Raw genomic sequence first — 20631 nt, forward strand, 5'->3', positions numbered from 1 at the left:
GGTGGGAGTCTGTATTTTTACATGCTATGCTGTGGACGCAGAGGTTTTCAGAGAACGTTTCCAGACAATTTTTTGACGTTGGGTCCCCGGGCTCATGTGGAGGTCGCATGGTAGCAGTCCAGTGACAGGCGGGTGGTCAGGAAAGCGGCAGCACGATAATTGGCTGATGGGTGGGTCTTCGAGGTCCCTGAAATGGTGTGATGATGGGCCGCTACTAGACTGCCACCCTCCGGCTGCCCCCCATGCTGCCATCCCACTGCAGCTGATTGCTAGAAATTGTACATCAATTGCGTGGGCACTCGACCAGGGCTGTTGTCATGGGTCGGGGGGCCCTGTGATGACCAGACGACAATCTGGTGATCCCGGTCACCATGGATCCAAATGGGGAGATGGCATTGATGCTCTTCATCTGAAGAAGACTTCTGCTGTGGTTGGACCACTTGGACTTTTGTTTTAGGCGTTGGGGCTTGTCCTTGCTGGTTGTCTTAAAATTAGTACATTAAGAGTATTATAATGAGTGCTCAAAATCTGCGTTGCGCATGACCAGTGGTGCAGAAATTATATGTACCCCCCCTGGTACCGGGCGGTTGGCACTTCATATGGACGGCCGCCTTCCGGAGACATTTGCACATCGTCCAGTCAGAGCTGCTGCTGGCCAGTGATCCAGCTGCCACAGTCCTGTGGTCGCCCGGCTGCTGCCCAGCTGTCGCTCGACTTCGAATTGGCATCAACCCTGCCCGACTGACTGTTATTCAAACTGATCTTCAAAAAAACGGGTGGCGGCAGATAATCCTAAAGATTCTGGCGACACCGCTTCACCGCGAAGCAGTTGTATTTGTGACTGCAGCATAACAAAAATATTCATACACCATGGTCAACAAATACAATCTTATTCAGTGTAATTGATGTCATAAAGCTGTTGCAGCATAAATTTATGAACCAATTACGATTTAAGTGTCCTTTCCTGCGTCAGTTACCACTAGTTACAGAGTTTAGCTTCAAAGGTAATCTGGTGGTTAAAAATAATTAGCTTCTGAAATATTCTTCCAATTGTGATTTTCTTTCAAAAGCCCTTCTCTTTAAAGTAGAAACTGCTTTTCTGATCAAACATCATATTTTAAAAAAATGTAAAACAATAAACCCCTCAAAAAAGGACTTAATCCACTTGTATTTAAATGTTGTTCATTTCCCAGAAGCCAGAATAACATTTCTAATTTCAGATCCTTCTTCCCACAGTGAAAACGCTTCCCCACTAGAACAGGAAAAAGGAACTTGCCAGAGGATAGAAAGTGTTTTTAATTATGAATGATATAATGAAGAGCTGCTTTAATTCTCACAGCTGCTTTAGCCCGGAGCCCCAGCAGAGATAAATGCACTTCTACTCCCAGCTTCTAAATCCTTTTTTTGTTCCCTGTTTTTATTCTCAGATTTTAGGGATTACTTTTTTTCTTCAGTGGATCTCTAATTATAAATGATTAACCATTTATTTTTTGAATGTGTCTAAATTACAAGAATATGTTTAATTAAACAGTCACAGAAATAGTAAAACAAGCTCCTAGCCTCCCACTGAGAGGACATAATTGATAGTTTGGAAAGGCAAACTCAAATTTTAAAGTTGATGTTTTTTGTATTATTAAAAAATTGCCAAAAAGAATTTCTAGAATCTCCATTATTAATATCATGTCATAGTTGCTGTTGTTTGCCAGCAGTTCTTTGTAAAAACGTTTTCTCCGGCCAATAAAAAGGAAGTCCAAAACCAAAGCTAATGTGTGCTGGTGGTGCACCTATTTTACTGAGAAATTTCACTGAAACTTTTAAAAACAGAGCCCATTATTACATAAATAAAGTTTTTATTGAAGAAAATCCCAATTAATGAGGTGAAACCTTATTATTCTTGTAATTACTGAATAAAATGGGTATGCTGGGAAAACCAGCATAAACCAGAAAGAGCAGCAAATGTGACATAATCTGTTATCATCCGGTGCCAACGTTTGGGTTGTTAAATTTGTACATTCAAAACAATTTTAATTTAAATGTAGCTGTTTGATTAAATCAATTAGGGCTCCAATAAAATATTCAACTGAATACTTTTTCAATCTTCTTTCCATAAAGGAGTTGAAAGTGAATGTTTACATTGCCAAAACTACTAAAAAAGACTCAATGTCAATTCACAAGTTCACAATTGGAGTCAATTAAATTCAAAAACTGATTTTAATGGTTATGAAAAGAGTTTTACCATAGTAAGGATAAAAACCGAACCAATGGGAAAATCACTGATAAAAGTAACAGTAACAGTAAAGATTAATTATGATGCCTTTACAAAAAATAAATCAATTTGTAAATCTAATAAATCAACATTCCTTCAATTCCATAAGCTAAATATGTAATAATAAGCCCCATTTTGACTGGAATAAGTTAGAGCTCACTGGACAGCTGTTTAATCTATTGATGTCCACGTTTCACTTAGAAAGCAAAGACTGCTATTAAACAAAAATAACTGTTGGACTTTATAAATCTGCATCACATATTGCAATGCAAATCAGGAGAAAAAAACATAATATTTTTAACACCTCCTAAGTTTTACCTTAAAAGGCAGATGAAAGTCCAACTTTGATAAAAAATGTGTTATTGACATATTTTTGTGGCATATAGAGAAGATTAATCTCTATAATTGCATTTCTGAGTATTTATCTATTCAAATTGTTGTGAATCAGTAGCAGACTAAAAAATGTTGAAAAAGAGCGTATTTGTGACGTAAACATTACACTGAATGGGTCAGAAGCTCACAGCTCCGCTCCATTCTGATGCGTCCCCTTCTAGACGACGAGATCCGTGACTGTGCCTGTAATGTTAGGCTGGGGGTGTGAGGGGCTGTAAGCTACCGGAAGAGTGTGTAAACAGAGAGCTGCTAAAGAGCCTCAGCGTGCCTCGTCAACTAGCGGCCGGGGCTTTTAGTGGAAAACAAGAGTCAAATGCTGAAGGACGCTCATAAACAACTAAATAAATACTGTCTGGACAGTATTTTAAATCCATAAAAGTTTCGCCAAATGAATTTTTCCCTACACCCCTAGGGCGGGGTTCCCCTGTGCCAACGGTCCTGGCTACAACTCACAGGCAAATTACTAATGAACTCCTGCCACTCTGCTGAAACTAGGTCTTAGAAAAACAACAAAGGTTGTGGGGTTTTTTTGGGCCAAAAGCGGTATATTTAAAATACCACTAGGAACACTTTTACAATAGTTCAAAAGATGATCGGATTGGGACTTTAAACTAAGATGTTTCAACATCTCCCAATAAACTGGTGGTGTGCATCAGTGACCCGCAGCACAGAACAGCTAAAGGCCACGGCTTCCAACCAAACCTCCTGGGTGCTTTTTGAACTGCAACAGCAGGCATGTCAGACATATCCACAGCCCTGCAAGCGAGGAGCCGCGTCACAGTAATGAACCCCAGCTCCCTTTTAACCCCTTTTAAACACTACGGGCTGACATGTTTTTCACTTTAATAGGAGGAAGTGATTTAACTGCAAGGCTTTTGACTTTTCATCCTCGACTAAGGAGTATAAATGTGAAAAAAAGGGCCCCTACTGTTAAAAAACAACATTTATTCTAGTTTAAATCCATAGGAATGTAAAGGAAAACCTTTTTTTTTTGTGTAAAAAAAATGTTTCACTTTTGCTGACTTCCACATGATACGTGGGAGTGTGAGCACATTTGCCGAGTTCAGTGCAGTCTTTAGGGACAGCTGGCATGCACAGCGAGGGTGGATGCAGGCTGTCGGCGCAAGACAGAAGAAGAAAATAACAGAGCGTGCTGTGGTTGTACGACTGTGGAGCTTTTGCTTTTCCTACCTTCCCAAAGTTCCTGACGTCAAAAAGGTCAAAAGCATCGAAAAGATCGCTTTTCTTCATTCCAAATACCTCGTTGCACGCTGCCAGGAAAGTCCTGATGTTCTTCAGGCACAGGAACTGCATTGGGACGATAGAAAAGGATTCTTCAGTCAGTGAAAAACCAAAAAAATCAGACATAATCTACACAAGGCTTGTTGCTTTTTGTACTTTTAAACATCAAACTCTACTTTTCTGGTCTGCCAACTTGATTGAACTCATTTTCACAGCTAAAAATGGTAAAAGATTGTAGATCTAAGAGACCAAAACTACAGGTGATGTGACATGCTTTCATTTCTCAGATTCATAACGCAGTCTCTGCCCAGACAAAATAAACAAACTAAAGATGCAGAAGCATTTTTTAAAGGAATTAAGGGAACTGAAATGTGTTTGAGGAAACTGAGGATCTCCAAGAGGAGCTCAAACCGCTGGTCTTAACAGGAAGATGTCAACATATCGCAATCAATCAACATGCATCTGTGGCTTCCTGAAGAGAGAAGAAATACAAAAAATACCCCAAAATGAAGTTCTGCTGTCGAAAAAAATTGTGTTTTAGGAAATCATTTTCCAGGGGAAGCCCCCATCTGGACTGAATGTGACGATGACCTCATAGGGTGTAACGATTTAACCTTTGGGGCCATGAGCTTGCCAATTTTATTTGTTTTCCCCTGAAACGTGTCTCCTAAGCGGAAACAGCTGAGCGATTTACTTGAAGGCGTTCAGAGTGAAAGTGTGGCCTTCCTTTGAAGCTACGCCCGTCTGGCTGTGTTCAGGAACCAACAGTGCTAAAAGAAGTCATTGGTCAGAGCAATGAGCTAACTTAGCCCAACACTTTTGACACAACCGTGCCTCTACACTTCCTTTTTTACCTCCAAACCCTACATAAAAACTCACATAAAACAACTCAGTCATTTGCAATAATCTTTCAGACATTTGCAAAAATAGAACACTATATCATCTGTGTATGTGTAAAGCGCTTTAGGACTTATGTAAAGTTAAAAAAAAGTGCAATAAACTGTCAGTATATACCAATTTACTAAGTGCCAAAGATATTGACCAATTTCCAAAGAATACAAAAAAGCGTTCTAAAGTTAGCATTCTAAATTCGACTTGTATTTGCACAGATTTACAAACCTAGCTGCCAGAAACATTTTTATTTCCAACAATAATTTTCTTTGACAGAGAGTCCGTGCAAATGTACAGACCATTGACGTCACTCAGAAAATGGCTTCCTTACGGCTCCAACAACTTAAAGTCAACTCAATCGCCATTTTTTTGCAATGGAACCAGATATCGTAAGTAGCAGGAGTGCCAATCCGGAGTGACCTCGTTGGAAGTCCACACTCCAACCAATTGAAAGTAGGCTCGAGAGAATTTGTCAATCTAACATCTTGGGCATTCAACGTGAGACCACATGCTTTTCATAAGGCATTTCATTGGTCCATTTATAACTTGAATAATTTGCACAACAGAAAAAATTACAAAAAAAAATTGGAATTAGGAAGATCATGTCAAAAAAGTTATCAAACCAAGAATGGTTATTCTGACAAATATAATTCTTGAGTAACAGCTGTTAATTTCTTTATAGAAGTCTATGGGATTTTGACTTCTTAGAGCCAGTGAGTACTTCCTGTTTAGAAAGTGAGGGCGGGGGTCCCTTTCTACTTTCTAGTCCAGTTCTACAGTCAATGGTACAGACCAACTAGAGCTGAAAAGGCCTGAATTCAAAGCTGGAAAAAAAGCTGCTTCCCTCTGATAAAACACGGAGTTCCTTTGGGAGCATCCAGAAACACCAAAAAGACAAGATGTGTTCGTCTGATAAACATAACTTGGCGTGTAAACATTTATTAAATGTCCCTTCGATTCCTTCTCGCCTCTTCACTCTTATCTGGGATCTCAATGGCCAGGAGCTCCTCCCTGTCCCATCAATAAGGTCTAATTCAATTGGAGCGGAGAGGCTTTTCTGATCTGATGCACAGACATGCAGCACGCGGCCCCGATCTGATTTATTTCTGGGCGGGAAAAGTGTAGTCTAAGACAAAAAATGCACATCTGCTTTGGGATTGGAAGATAACAACTGAGTTTGACACGAGCGCTTTGAGAAGGCCTCGCAGGTTCCTTTTGAGAAACAGGATATTGCTAAAACAAAACTGTTACCCAACCGCAAAAAGAGAAGGACTCCTCACACTCAAAGTCGGGGGGGGTATCGGCTCCGGTTTCAGGCAAAAATGATCCAAAAACAGAGCTGCTACAGAGAGGACGTCAGTCCATGAAGGTCTGACAGGTCTGACGCCTTAAGAAAAATATACACTTGCTTTAATCCTGCAAAACCCTTGAAACATGAAAGATTTTATATCACAGACTTGTAGTTTTTATTTATTAAAGAAGAATATCGGCTTTTTCGTCTTTGCAGTCCCTTCAAATGAATTTAAAGACATCGTTTGATCTAGTGGTCTTTTGACTATGATTATGCAGTTTTTAGCCATATTTCTGTATTGCTGTCCGTCTGCTCTTGATGCACAACAAGTTGAATGAGGAATACCTAAAAATATCTAATATAAGCTTAATTTTGTTTATATATGTCCTTCAAAATGCTACAAGAACATGTTTAAAACACCAAGAATATAGTTTTCATTGGAGTTGGTCTTTAACCCTTGTGCTATCCTAGGAAATTTACCATTGGGAGTTGGGTCATCTAGACCCACTAGACCCACTAGACAGTGCGCTGAACCTTTTTTCCTTCAAGGATTTGTGATCTTCACTGGTGTCCATGGAATACATGAAATCTTTCCACCTTTATCCACCTTTGTCATGGTAGGGAGAACACATTAATGTAAGGGTGGGGTCATAGGATAGAACAAGGGTTAAAGGATATAAACACTGTATACAGAATCCACAGAGCCCCTTATAATAGAAAAAAATGCACAAAATCATAAAATCTAAAGATTTAAAAACACTTCAAATTGAAAGGAAAAGAAAAAAAAAACAATATTTATTCAAAAAAATCCAGCGATTCTTGTTTACTGTCAATTTGTGTATTTCAAAAATTAAAAGCATTTTAACATCCCAAAACAATAAAAACTAGAGGACTGGTTGGACTTCAACATCTTAACAGGAAACAGGAATTCAGCCGACACCAAAACACACACTTTATTCAAAATCCCAGAGTTTGATCCTCAGGAAAAGAGAGGGAATACAAATGTACTTTTGATATGAAGCCGTGCTGTGGTTCCTCAACAATCCACTTCTGCATTCATCGATGCGAGTCGAAGCTCCATAGCAACAAGCTGGAGCTTTTTTACGGCCCCTGTGTGAATTCTTCAGATGGTGGGGTAGAAATCTCGTCCACGTTCTCTCGCCGTTGTACATCATGAAAGACCGTTTGGCCATCACACGGCTTTGAGCGCCAGTTGCATTCGAATGAATGTCTCTTTGGGTGCAGAGACATACATTTATCCTTCAGAAAGTCAAAACCCGTGAGTGACAGTCAAGCAAGGGGGGGGCCACATCCAACGACGCGCAGGCAGCTTTGTCCGCCGGAAACGGGAGGAGGATGATAAACGAGCTTCTGGCTGACATAGATGGCTGCCCTCCAGACGGGGGGCTGAAGGCCACCATCAACACACTCATCTCAATAGAAAACTGTCGACATGAAGCGATTGGTCAGCAGCTTTTTAAATTCCTAGACAAAACACAACAGTGAGTGACCCTTCTTCAAAAACCCACAGGCATCTGCGTAGCTGCACATGACCGGAAACCCTGACAATGCAGCCGCGTGGACGTGTAGTCACTTTTTCCTGTCACTGCTGTGCAGACAAAGAGTTTCTGATGAGCTTGAGGTTTTCACACTTGGACACTTTTCTATGCGGATCAGGATTTAAGGTCTGGATCCATCGTTAAAGTCCGACTCTTTCAACTCTTTCAACTCACAACATCTTTTGATCTATTCTAAAAGCATTCCCAGTGGTCTTTTAATTACGATTATGCCATTTTTAGCCAAAATCAAAAAAAAACTGCGACATTTTCTAGTACATAGTTTCTGCGGAGCGGCAGTAGCCAGGAACGTTGGTGCGGATCAAACTCGCACCCCCTTTCCTTCCCCATGGCTGAGAGCTCTCTGTTTACACTGTGTTCCGCTAGCTTACAGCTCCTCACACCCCCAACCAAACATAACCAGTGCAACAAAAATGGTGAGAAATATTGGAGCTATCCAGCTGTACAGTGTTGAGCCAGGCGCCAGGTCAGATGGGGAAAATGGTAATGGAACTAAGTTGTTGCTCTAGTCAACTTAAATAAAGAAATCTTCAGAAATACAATGTTAAGCTTAATTTTCTTTATATATGTCCTCCATCATGAGAAAAATGCCACAAGAACATGTTAAAAAAACACCAAAACCATAATTTCATTTTTAGTTTCAATTCAGATGACTATGATAAACAAGTAATGCTATGTTCACACCGCCTTTCTGCAACCCGAGTTCAAGTGACCACTTCCAATAAAGTCTACGTAAAAAGGCGATTACGCTGGTTTTGGACTTACAGCATTGAAAACTCTCACGTTCACACATGGCTATGGACATTTCTACAACCGGTTTCGGGCTCTACACGCGTGGGCATTAAACGCATGTTGCAAGCTAAACCAGCGCAAATTTTGACCAATTGAGGACTCAGATTTGGTAGTGATGTATGGATGGCGCTCCCTTTAAACCCATGGAAGTGTCAACCATTTGAAAAGTAGTCATGGAGGAAAGATTAATAATTGCGGTTAGAATTATGACACCAAGTATTTCATAAACCGGTATAGAGCTGTGAAAGAAAAAGCCTGGAGCAAGATTCGCGAGATTTGCACCGCTTTCAAAAATCACACCAAGCTTCTCCCAACTGTATGTGGTCTACATGCCCTAATAAACAGTAGAAGAAGAAGAACAGAAGAACTCCCTCCCATGCTTGTCCAGTGTGAACACCGTGGGCTGTATTTGCGTTCAGGATCCCGCGTTTAGCTCGTTCTTGAACATGTGTCAAATACTTGGTGTGAACGTAAATGTCTAAAAGAAAAACTAGATAAGCAAGTTAGATATTTGGTTAAAAAACTATCAAATGTTTTAGATACTTTCACTAAACTCCACACTGTTAAGGCATCTAAAGGCAAAAGAAAGCAGATAAAGTAAACCAAAAGAGCCAAACAAAAGAAAACTACACTTCAGATTCAGGTAGAGGAAAACACTCCAAAAACACCTTTGAAAACAAGAGGAAATAGGGATTTGTGGCTGAGGTTACAAAATGAAAAGCATCTGTTGGAAAAGCGACACCGCGATCCATCATTTGGTGAATAAGCAGAGCTGCCCCCCATTCAGCGTTGTTTACCTAAAGGTCCAGGAAATAATGAAACGTTGATTAAATGTGGTTTGTTGGAGAATAGACCATTTTTGAGATCAACCTTTTAACCCAATGTCTTATTTTTAACTCACTGAAGTGTCTAAGGCGTAAAAAGCTGCAGCTCAGACCAGAAAAGATTGCATGACAGTTTAGCTTTCCTCTGAATTGACAAAATATGCCTGATCACTGTTACCATGGTGGCATAGCCGTATCTTCACAGAGCTAATGAAAAATAATTATATATGCTGACATGCTGACAGAGAGATTTAACCTAAAAGAAAAAACCAAGAGGAGAGCGGCAAACGGCATGGTCACAGAGCTAACCTCTAGTGGTTTAGTGGTTGATCAGAATGATACATTTAAGGACCTCACTGTTTGTTTTATGTGTCCTTTTCCAGGAAACCAACTGATGATGAACATGTCAACTTACTCACTGACTCAATTTCTGCTTTATTTATTTAACTTTTTACTTTGTTTTATGTTGCAGAACTGATAAAAACAAAGCCACACATTTGTCCAAAACAATAAAATAACGCAAAAAACAGTGTTTTTTTTATTAAATATATACTTTCTTGGCAGCGGACAGTTATTTGAGATCAGAGATGGGCTTTTTAACCCTTTAACGCCATTCTTTTCAGCTACCATAACTCTTTGACTGTTTTCAGGGTTAACGTAACGTTAATTTTTGAAGAGTTATGGTAGCTCTTCGAGTGGATTCAAAAGCAGAAGGTTGCACACTTTGTTTAGTAATGTGTTGCATAACGGAGCAAAGCCAAAATACGACAGAATCGGCTGGTTCACGTTGACCGCGTAGACAGTCATAAACTTCCGGGAATTCAAAGAATGTTGGTTATGTAGGCGACGCCTCCAATGTTAAAGGGTTAAGAAAATTGGTGTATGAATTAATTAAACAAATATCAATAATTGATTACTTTAGTATCTAGACATCGCAAATACAAATGAATAAAGACAGTGAAGTCCACTGCTAGGTGCTAAAATCTCAAATTTTGAACCCAATTGTAACATAAAATAAGGCTAGCCTAATGTTTGTTTTGTTTTTGATAAAAGATAAAGACAGCCACAACACTACAGCGCCCCCTGATGGTTGGGGGGAAAACAATACTTTCAATGCAAAATTATATAACTGAATTCGTTAAAATGTCGAAAATACACAGTAAAGCTTTTTTTAATGATGAGTTATCAATAAATAGTAGGTCATTGCTATTTGAGACAATACCATGTTGCTAAATGATAAAAATAAGTCCACTTCACTTAGCAGGTTGTAAAATCAAACCTGCACCTAAGTTAGCAACTTTTAGGCCACTAAAGGTTCGCTTGCAAGTGGACCCTGGAGCAGTTTAGCAACAACGTGAATTCATACGTAATATTCGCCAAAAACCTAAAAGTAAATAAAAATAAAACTGAAAATTTTGAGTAGAAACAGCCCTGGACCTTAACCATCATCAGCTCTAGGCTCTGGGGTTTATTCATCTTATACATCATCGACCTACCCGCCAAAACACGTGCATTTTCACATCCATCATTCATTTGTATTTTGTTGCTGCCCTATCCTAACATGAATAGACCCTTAAACCCCAGCAACACAACCGCATTGAAACTGCCTTTTTTTGCCTGAATGGCATTTTAAATGAACATCAACAAGAAGAAGATGACAAAAGCCCGCCATCCTGACAATTCCTCTTTGATTTCTCCATCTATGCCTACAGACCCACACTTTCTCCACGGATTACCAAAAAAAAAAACCTTCCAGCAAAGCATCCGATGCTTATAAACTGTCACAATGAGGCAAAATGGGGACGACTGTGCCTCCCCCACAACACCAATAAGTGTCAGGAAGACCATTTTCTATTAAACCTAGAATTTGACCCCCTGTGACCTCTACATATAGGCAAAGCTCACTCCACCCCCACTATCACAGAGGGAGGGTTAAAAGTGTTACGGTGGGGGAGAGATGGGGAGTCTCTCCACGCAGGAAGGTTAAGCAGTAAGACTGAACGTGGGACTCGCTTGACGGGATTCAAAGGAGCTCGGCTGGTGATGTAAACTGCTTTTGGATAAAGTTTTGAATCAAAAACATCAGAAGACGAGGACACAGAAGCCCTGAACCTCTTGAAAAATTACTATAAAGTTACTATAGATGAAGCCAACATATAGCGTAAAGTTTGGTGTTGGATGTTAGTAAAGATATAAAATAAAGTATGGAAGGCTACATATGTATCATACTTTGGGAATTTATGAGTTATGAAAACTACATCTTTTGGAGAACAACAAAAGGGATTGTGTTTGTTGTTCAGATTTAAACTTTTCTCCTGATTAGCTAAAGAAGTAAAGAGTTTCCAGCCGGCCTCCACCCATAACTTCTACCCTGACTCATCCAGAGTAGAGCGCCTCATGTGCAGCCGCCCAACTGCAAAAAAAAAAGGCACGGGGTCAATAGTTCTTTAACCCCTGGGAGGCCATTTCCAATCCTCCTATGAATACTGACCGGCCAAGCCGATGGAGGTTATGTCACCGCTCCATGTGCCAAGCTAGTGCAGCCAGAACGCTGCAGATGTCTTTCTGCTTTTTTGTCCAAACGTTTGGACCCATTTTATCCAAAGCACCGCTGCTCCCGGTGCTTCCCATCCCATCCCCTCTGTGATGAAGTGGGCGGAGCTGCTAATGGCTCTCTTTAATCATCATCACGATGAAGGCTGAGGTCTCCCCTGATGTGAGGACTTCTCTTATACGCACCATCGATGATGAAAACTGTTTATTTTAAGAAGAAAACAATAGGCGGCGTTGGGTTTCTGTGCAGTGATTCACCCAAGTCTGCGCCCAAACGCTGCGTAACCAAACAATGATTGATTGCGGGCGCTTTCCCCATATCATCTGCACCATAATGTGGGCAGCCGTTGAGGTTTGTTACCTAGGAGACGAAACCAAAGGTCAAATCGCTGCGACATGCGATGTAACACGCCGCCGGTACATGTTCAAACCGCCGCAATGACACTGCGGAACAAATGAGCGCAACCCCACTCCATCGCTATGGAATGGTGAACACCAGCATGGCGGGGCGCGCGTGTTCACACGCTGGCAGCTGCAACCCGGGCTTCCGAAATCAATCAAACCCCGGCAACCCTGCGCGCAGAATGCTAACAGCAAGCAATGGCTGGTATGCACGGGACACGGCGCAACACGATGGCTGTGAGGCACAGTCGGTGACGTCTGACTATGAATTCTGAGCGTGCAATCTGCTTCTTTCTTTACTACTGGAAATAAATCAGGGGACAAAGGAAGAAGAGAGGGCAGCAAATGTCCGCAGAGTGCAATTATGGAATTGTATTGCAACCAGTGTCTGAAAACTTCACCAACAACAGCTCCAATGTAACACGCATCAAGACAACTCTTTCTGGTCATTCAGCTGCCCCTTTATTTTGTTTTAAACTCTAGATTTCATTTAAAAATGATTTTTCAGTACAACAATCCAAAAAATAAGTTATTTTTGGTCTTTTACCATATTTTTCGCAATGTAAGGCGCACTTTAAAGTCTTCCTATAGACTTTTATAGAGAAATAAACAACTTTACTCAGTCATTCTATTGCTCAGAATAACTGTTCTTGATCTGTTGATTGATTCTCATCCTGTTTATGGTATTTCCTTTCTATGAAGCAAGTTTTTCAAGTAGTAAACTGACAAATCAGATGCCTTGATAGACATTTGCGGCGTCAAACATTTGATTCTCCTGGGCCTGCTTTTAAGTGGTAGGGGGTGTGCCCTCCCAACAAGCTTACTCCTGATTGGCAAGACTGGTTGCCACAGAAACTCCAGATGATTGGTTGCAAAACATGGAGAGAGAAAAAAACTAAACTGACTAAATTTCGTTGGAGCCGGAAAATTTTCTCTGAGTGGCATCACACTCACTCGTTCCGGTTCTCAGACACATCATCTCTGTTGAACTTTTGTCTCTGACGAAAGAGCTTCATCCTCTCTGAAGACTTCAGCGGCTCAATCTGTGAATCCAGCTTCTCTGTTCTTAGTTTCACATCACAGAACTTCCGTCTGTGATTCATAAAATATACATGTGTGTCATGAATAATTTAAGAAAGATATATAGACTGTCTAAATCTTCTCTGTCTGCATATCAAATTTGGCTGGGATGACACATCTACTGCAAAACCAAGAATAATGATCTCTTGGCTCGATCGATGGAGCAAGAACAACAAACGGGCATTTATTTTGAAAAGGGGAGGCATCTGTTTCCCATTTACGTCAATAAAGGAAAGAAATCATTGGTGGGAATTTGTGCAGAGATTCCTTCTATTTTTACAGTTTTCTGTCAATTTGTATAGACTTTTTTTTTTTACTCCGAAACTCCCTTCAACTCTTTAGTCTTCCTCTCGCTTTTATTTTCAAAATAAAAGACTGCAAACTCGGTCAAAAAGGTATAGTCTTTTGTTTGTTTGTTTGTTCAGTCAATCAAAGAGAAAGAACTTTTTCTTCCCTCCGTGTGCCCGACATGTCAGTGCTTTGGTTGTAATCGAGAGCAAGTTTAGTTTCACTTCCTTCCTCTATTCCATTTCCTGAGTTCCTGTCTGCGTCGAGGTGAAAAACTTTCAGCAGCGTCGCTGTGAATCTGCAGCTTTTTCATCCTGTGTCATGGAAAGCCAGACGGTACAGAGATAAACCAAACCGTCCATTTCATTGGTTTAGTTTCTTCCAACATTTTAAATGAACTCCAACAAAAGCATGTTTTGTATTTACTGTTGTAAATCAGTTGTCATGGTAGACTTTTTTTTCTCTTTTGCTCATGTTGTGACCACTTTAATAGGTTTCGGGGATCCTCCATCACCAAAATTTGTACTTATTTTCATTTTAGACGTTAAATTTAATAGTAAAACAAAATATTGGTTTGTTGTTTTGCCACAAATTTACAGGATTCAACTAAAAAAAAGAGCCATCTGTCATTTAGCACTATTTGGTAGAGTTCAATTGAAGAATGAAACCAATAATAATCATAAATTAGTTCAAATCCATCACCACAAATTCTAAAATACGTAATGAAATAAATTCCTTTTCCATTAAATAAGCTATTTTGAGACAAAAAAATTGCTTTTTAATTTATTTTGATGTTAGAATTCATCATTTTATTTTGGTGAACTTTTAAGCTTCAAGATGCTTTAGAGTCCCACGGGCAGGAGGCAACGTGGGAATCAAACCTGTGGCTTTCCAATCATAGGTCGACCACAGCTGCCCTTTAAAACAATGGCTGAGGGAACCGAGCCTCAGAATCAGTTCCCAAATTCAAGCCCAACGTGGAAGTATCAACTGTCGCATTTCCTCACATGACCACTAGAGGTTGGTTTTCCAAAAGGAGTAGGAATACCGGTAAGCTGAAATATATCCTGGATACAACAATCTTTGATTATTATTTAGCTATTTTTATTACTGGAGCTCAATTGTATGCATAATGATCATTATTTTATTTGCATTATTATTTTCAGAATGCAGTGGTTTGAGTCGACTCAATGTGCCCAACCCACTTCACGTTTTCACACTTTAAATACATGGTTTTCACACGAAAAGCAAAAAAACAGTTATTTAGTTGAATTGTAAAAAAGCTTAAATAAATGGATTCCAGATTGAATTAATTAGAAACTTTGTGAAATATTTCACATTTTATGTCTCCAAAACTTTCTTATTTACACTGACCAAAAATATAAACGCAACACTTTTGTTATTGCTCCCATTTTTTATGGTATGAACTCAAAGATGTGAAACATTTTCCACATACACAAAATAACCAGTTCTCTGAAATATTGTTCACAAATCTGTCTAAATCTGTGATAGTGAGCACTTCTCCTTTGCCAAGACAATCCATCCCACCTCACAGGTGTGCCATATCAAGATGCTGATTAGACAGCATGATTATTGCACAGGTGTGCCTTAGACTGGCCACAAGAAAAGGCCACTCTGAAATCATCAGTTTTGTTTTATTTAGGGGGTCAGAGGACTCAAAAAATGGGAGCAATAACAAAAGTGTTGCGATTATATTTTTGGTCAGTGTAGCAATAAAATGAGTGAATATCCTTGTTTTCACAGGAAAAAAAGGGAGAATTGACATCTGGCAAAACACTTACTAATGCATTTATTGTTACATGGAGTCCAATTCTGACCCATCAATACCATTTAAAACAAAAATTATTTCTAAATTATGTTAAAAAAACAAAAAAAAACAGGGCCAATGTATTCCAGATGTGTGTTTGTGGGATGAATCCTGACAAGCAACCAACAGTTTCTCCCAGAGGGTAACCTCCAATTTCATCTCAATGACATCCGGGCCAACCGCTGATTATATGGCGTTGTATCCGTGCGCCGCGTTCGCTGTGGTGACCCTGGATCGAGGATATGCAAGTGGGCCCATAATGCAAAGCAAAGCTGTAGGAAAGCAAGAAGGCACGTATTCTTAAGCCTTTTAACTTGTACTCTGAGCATCAAACTTTAAACTATGCAATTTCACGCATACGTTCACAGAGCAAATAGTCACCTAATCTCTGCACTCGTATCACTTCAAAGAACGCTAAAAACCTCTTTAGTTCATTTGCAAGTTAAAAAAAAATCCATCCTGTCTCTTTTGCACTCTTTGAAATGACTGTGCTTGTGATTTGCTCATCGCCTCGCTCGATTAACTTAAATGACCACGCCAAGCACCAAAACATAATTAACGCAGCAAATAAAAAAAATATAAAAAAACGAGCTGCAGCTCATCTTGATTCCAGCTTTACACACGTATGCTCTCCAGAGCCTCTCCTGCTTTTTTACTTTAATTAAGCGGCCCACAACAGCGAAGCCCGCCACCCCTCCAGGTCTGTGTGCTCTGAGATGCCTCAGTGGAAGAGAGGCAGACGCTTTGTAGCTCCGTCCTTTCACTGCCTTTGTCTCTCCGTCTTAGGGGTCCCATGAGTGAGGCCTCAGCGGTGTCCCATGTGTTATTATTGGCCAATGATAAAGTAGCTGCCACAGCCCTCATGCATTATGCAGGGTAAAAGGGATGCAACTCCTCCCTAAGTTATGTAAATTAAACCTGGGGGGGGGGGCTTCTACCTCCCAAATATATAGCTTTTATCACAATAGGAAAGAGAAACTATATGCTTTTAATCTTGGAAATGTTTTATATAAAACTGTTTGCCGCTAGTTTAGCGGGTTTACGAGATGCTAACTAGTGGTGTTTTGATGTTACGATGGTTACGCATTCAAAAAAAAGGGGCTTTTATCACATTATGGGGAAGAGAGAAAATATGCTTTAATTCTTGGAAATGTTTTATGTAAAACTGTTTGTCGCTAGTTTAGCGGGTTTACGAGATGCTAACTAGTGGTGTTTTGATGTTACGATGGTTGCGCATCCCAGAGACGATATGCTTTTAGTCTTAGAAATGTTTTATAAAAAGCAATTTATGTTGCTACCTCTGCAAAGTTTCCGGAATGCTAACTGGTGAGATTTTACGTTATGGTGGCTTGAACTTCCATATAAGGGGCTTTTATCAAAATTGGAAAGAGAAAGGATATGCTTTTGTTCTCTGAATATTTTATACAAAGTTGTTTCTGGCGCTAGCTTTGCAGAGATCCAGGAGTTGCTTCGGTTACTCGTTTCAAATGGAGGGAAATTGCCAAGAAAGAAAAATGTGCTGTTTGCTTTCAAGCTTAAACAGACCAAACTCTCCAAAACAAGAACTGACTTGCCAGGGCAGCGTGCTTAAAGATGATCCAATCCTGTCGTCTTCTCCCGATCATTTATTAATGAGCACCTTTTCCTCTCACTTCATCCACTTTACTACAAAAACAAATGTACAACCTTTTTGTCTTTGTACATCACCTCCTCTGCCCTGTTTAATCGACAATACATTTGCATTCACACTGTCGGAGAACCATACCAAGGTTCATTTGCAAAAACAATTTTCTCACAATTCTCAGGCAAACCAGTTTCCTTTTGTAAAAGCTAAGAAACAGACCAAAGAGACTTCCGTAAAAATGATTTTGTAATTATGGTCTACTAGGATTGGGACACCGAATGGGACACTGGTGTAGTGGTTAGCATTGTTGCATCACAGTAGGGAGGTTCTGGTTTGAATCCCGTGTGAGTCCTTCTGAATGGAGTTTGCACGTTCTCTTTGTGCATGCGTGGGTTTTTTCCGTTTTTTTTCCGGGGTCCAAAAACGAGCTTCATAGGTTATTAGGTGCCTCAGAGTTAGTGTTTGTGGTCGTCTTTCTTTGTGTTCAATAGCTGGGATGGGCTCCTTTATCCCCATGACCTATACAAGACCTAGCAGGTCTAGAGGATGGACGGATAGGCAATGATTGAGGCTCTACCAGACTAGGTCAATTCATTGAAACACAGAAATAAACTTCAGAAGTGTTCAAACAGGAGATGGAAATAGCGTCAGCGCTAGTAGCAGCACTCAGACGCCAAAACATGTAGATTGTCTTAGTTGATCTATATTCCTGCTAATGCTAATTTCCTCATCAATGTAGATTTATGTTGAAACACTTAAGAACCTGGTATAAACTCATTGAAACAATGTTATTAGGTCACGACAAATTAAATGTCTTTTTTCGGCAATGATACTGATCCTGGCGCAACGTTCCCATTACCATCAAATGGACTAACAGTCTCCTCTTACAGCGCCAATCCAGTTGTGTCTTGGAGTAAGTCTTGGAGTAACCGAAGCTCTGGATTGGTTGACTTCCATTGCCTCCTGATGACATTTAAAACCCCCACACTAAGCTAAGATGCCCCGCTCACCCAGTGTGCTGCAGCCAAACGGCGGGCGCCCAATTCGATTGTAAACCAACTTGTAAATCAGATCGGAAAGTGCAGGAAGCAGCGCAGCATCAGATAGGCTGTGTGCCGCAGAATTGTAGTTTGCAATGAGATTAAGAAATAAATAATCTGTTGAAGCCAATATTCTCTGGGAAAGGTGTTTTCCAGTCTGATCCTCCTGAGCCTGCAGACTCTGTAGGTGAGCGACTACCACCCTGTGTGTTGTCCCAGAGCCAGACACCCTGATTCAGTGTTATAACGGCAAATATTAATCTGATCTGAGTCAGGCTGGCCTGTGATTAAAGCAGATGGTACCTGGAGAACACAGCCACATGCTTCACAGGCTTCTCTGTTGGATTAAATATATCAAATAACAATAAGCGTACTTTCAAATAATCATATTTTTTGAGTCAGGAAATGAGTATTTCCCCAACTAGTCAATAGGTTAATTTAAAAAAAGGGATTTTTGCTCAAAATAGTGTCACTGAAACATCTACAGCCTTTTATTTACAATAAACTGACATGAGCTGTCCAACTCTACACTGTTTGTTATTACTTATTAATAAAGTTTAAATATTTAAAAAAAACTTACACTGGTATGATTTTCCTCTAAATAGAATAGTTTTATTAAAATATACGCAGTTTCCCACACATGTTTCTAAGTCTAAATCTAAAGGCGAACGCAAGTTTTAAGAAAATAAAAGCCGCTCCGAACTCCGTAGCATTTTTCGCTTGTTTTTCCTCCTCCGCTGACTGTCTGAAACACTTAAGAGATCAAACAGAAATTCTGAGCTCTTTAGTGACTTAGAGAATTTAAAACCGATTCGGCATACATTGCGAGTAAAAATACTAAACGGACGGTAAAAGAAAGAAGTTTGGTTTAGTTTGATAACTCGTTACTTTAAAGCTTTTCCGCTATCTGGCTGCACCCAGCGAGAGCGCCGCTAAGGTGCGGGCAACTGTCTAAGAAAGTTAAAATATCACGAAAAAGGTTTTTTTATATTTTACTTTCACCTAGCCGAATTTTCTGTTTATATGTTTTAGTTACACCGATGTTAGGTTTAAATGTAAAATAAATTCTATGTTGTTCGAAAAGAGAATAAAACTTAAAGCTGGGTTAGTTCCTACGGAGTTTGGTCGCGACATCTCCACAGTCCATCCGGCAATGAATGAGCGGCGGAGTGGTCGTCAGGGCTGAGTCTCACCTGTGACATTTGCGGCCGGAGGTTGATCACCTTCAGGTTGATGCTCTGTGGCCTCAGGTTGTTGAGCAGGTGGCACAAGAGGACTCCATCCCGAAGGGTTTGAGCCAGATCGAATACCTGCGCGGACTCCCATGTCACTCGGTGGCTAGCTGGAAGCACCTTGCAGTTGATCAGCCACAGCGCGCACTGCCTCCAATACTCCATCATGATTCCCGTCTTCGGCGTTTGCGAGATCCTCCGGCGATCGGTCCGTGGGCAGACGCTTAAATCCCACTCATGCTACATGGATGGAGCGCGCGCGCGGCCGGGGAAAGCAGAAGTTGGGCTGCCGGTGATGCGCGCAGCCGCCCCGCGGATGACAGCTATGCTGCGCGTGGAGCGCGTGCTCCCTCCCCATCCATCTCTCTCTTTGCGCTCGTCTCTCTTCCCTCCCCCCAGGTCCTCACCTCTTCCGCCTGCAACACACAGCAGCTCGTTAACTTCTGCCGGAGATAAAACCCACAAGAACCAGAGTGAGAACGAGTCATTAAAAACTGACCACAGATCAAACCTTCTGCCATGTTTAACCTGAAAGTATCTCCCTTGTTGAATGCAAAGACTGTATTTGCGCCCGGCTTGATACTGAAAGTGATCAGTTATTAAAATAAAATAAACCCAGACTGCAAAAATTGAACTTAAAACCATTCTAATTTGTGAAAATAAAGTGGGGTTTTTTTTAAATAGCAAGAATTTGGTCAAAGAACCCAAAAAGCTTGTATGGAGCCATTTATTTTACTTTCTTCAATTGTTTATGTTTGTAAAGTACACCAGTTTTTTCTCCAGAGGACTGACCTTACAATATGATACTCCTACCACCATGCTGAGTTTCTATCTTTTATCTGTGTTTGTGTGTTCAAATGTATACTTTTTTAGCACTTTTTCACACTGCTAGATACTAAAACATGACTGTCTAGTTTGAGCCTGTTATCATTTATGAAATAAGGCAAACAATGTGTGCAAGCCCAAACAGACATGGTTTTGTTCCCTTAAACCTCCCAAATAAACTAGTTTTTGATCGTTTTTAAAGTTGTAAGATTTTTTTTGCTGCATTCTTTTTTGACTGTTTGCCGGTGGAAAAAGTTTTCATTTGTATTTAATTTACAGTTAAAGAAAATTATTATCTTTGCTGGGTTCATCAAAAATCCTTTCAGTTTCCTGTTTTTTCTGGTGTTTTTGCTCATTAGAGAGGGAAAACAGCACTTTTGAGGGTCAACAGCTTGTCAATCAACTTCCTTTAATGTTTCTATGTCCTTTCGTTTTGTTCAGCTTGAGCCAAATATTCATATATTATGTCTTCACAATATTCTG

The 20631-nt window shown here is 40.2% G+C and overlaps 1 protein-coding gene across 4 annotated transcripts in view; it reads right to left on the minus strand.

Annotated features, from left to right (window-relative positions):
• vav3a (vav 3 guanine nucleotide exchange factor a) overlaps window positions 1–19701 on the minus strand; it is a 97808-nt gene extending 78107 nt beyond the window's left edge. For all 4 annotated transcript variants that reach the window (XM_023949929.2, XM_023949928.2, XM_078938320.1 and 1 more), the window contains exons 1-2: window positions 19285–19701; window positions 3851–3967 (exon numbers count right to left, since the gene is read on the minus strand). In XM_023949929.2, coding sequence (XP_023805697.1) covers window positions 3851–3967; window positions 19285–19491 — 324 coding nt within the window. In that variant the 5' untranslated portion in view covers window positions 19492–19701. The remainder of the gene's footprint in view (window positions 1–3850; window positions 3968–19284) is intronic.
• Between the last annotated feature and the right edge of the window lie 930 nt (window positions 19702–20631).

This window comes from Oryzias latipes, chromosome 20, assembly GCF_053564925.1.
Source record: "Oryzias latipes strain Hd-rR chromosome 20, Olatipes_Hd-rR_3.1".
Lineage (NCBI taxonomy): Eukaryota > Metazoa > Chordata > Actinopteri > Beloniformes > Adrianichthyidae > Oryzias > Oryzias latipes.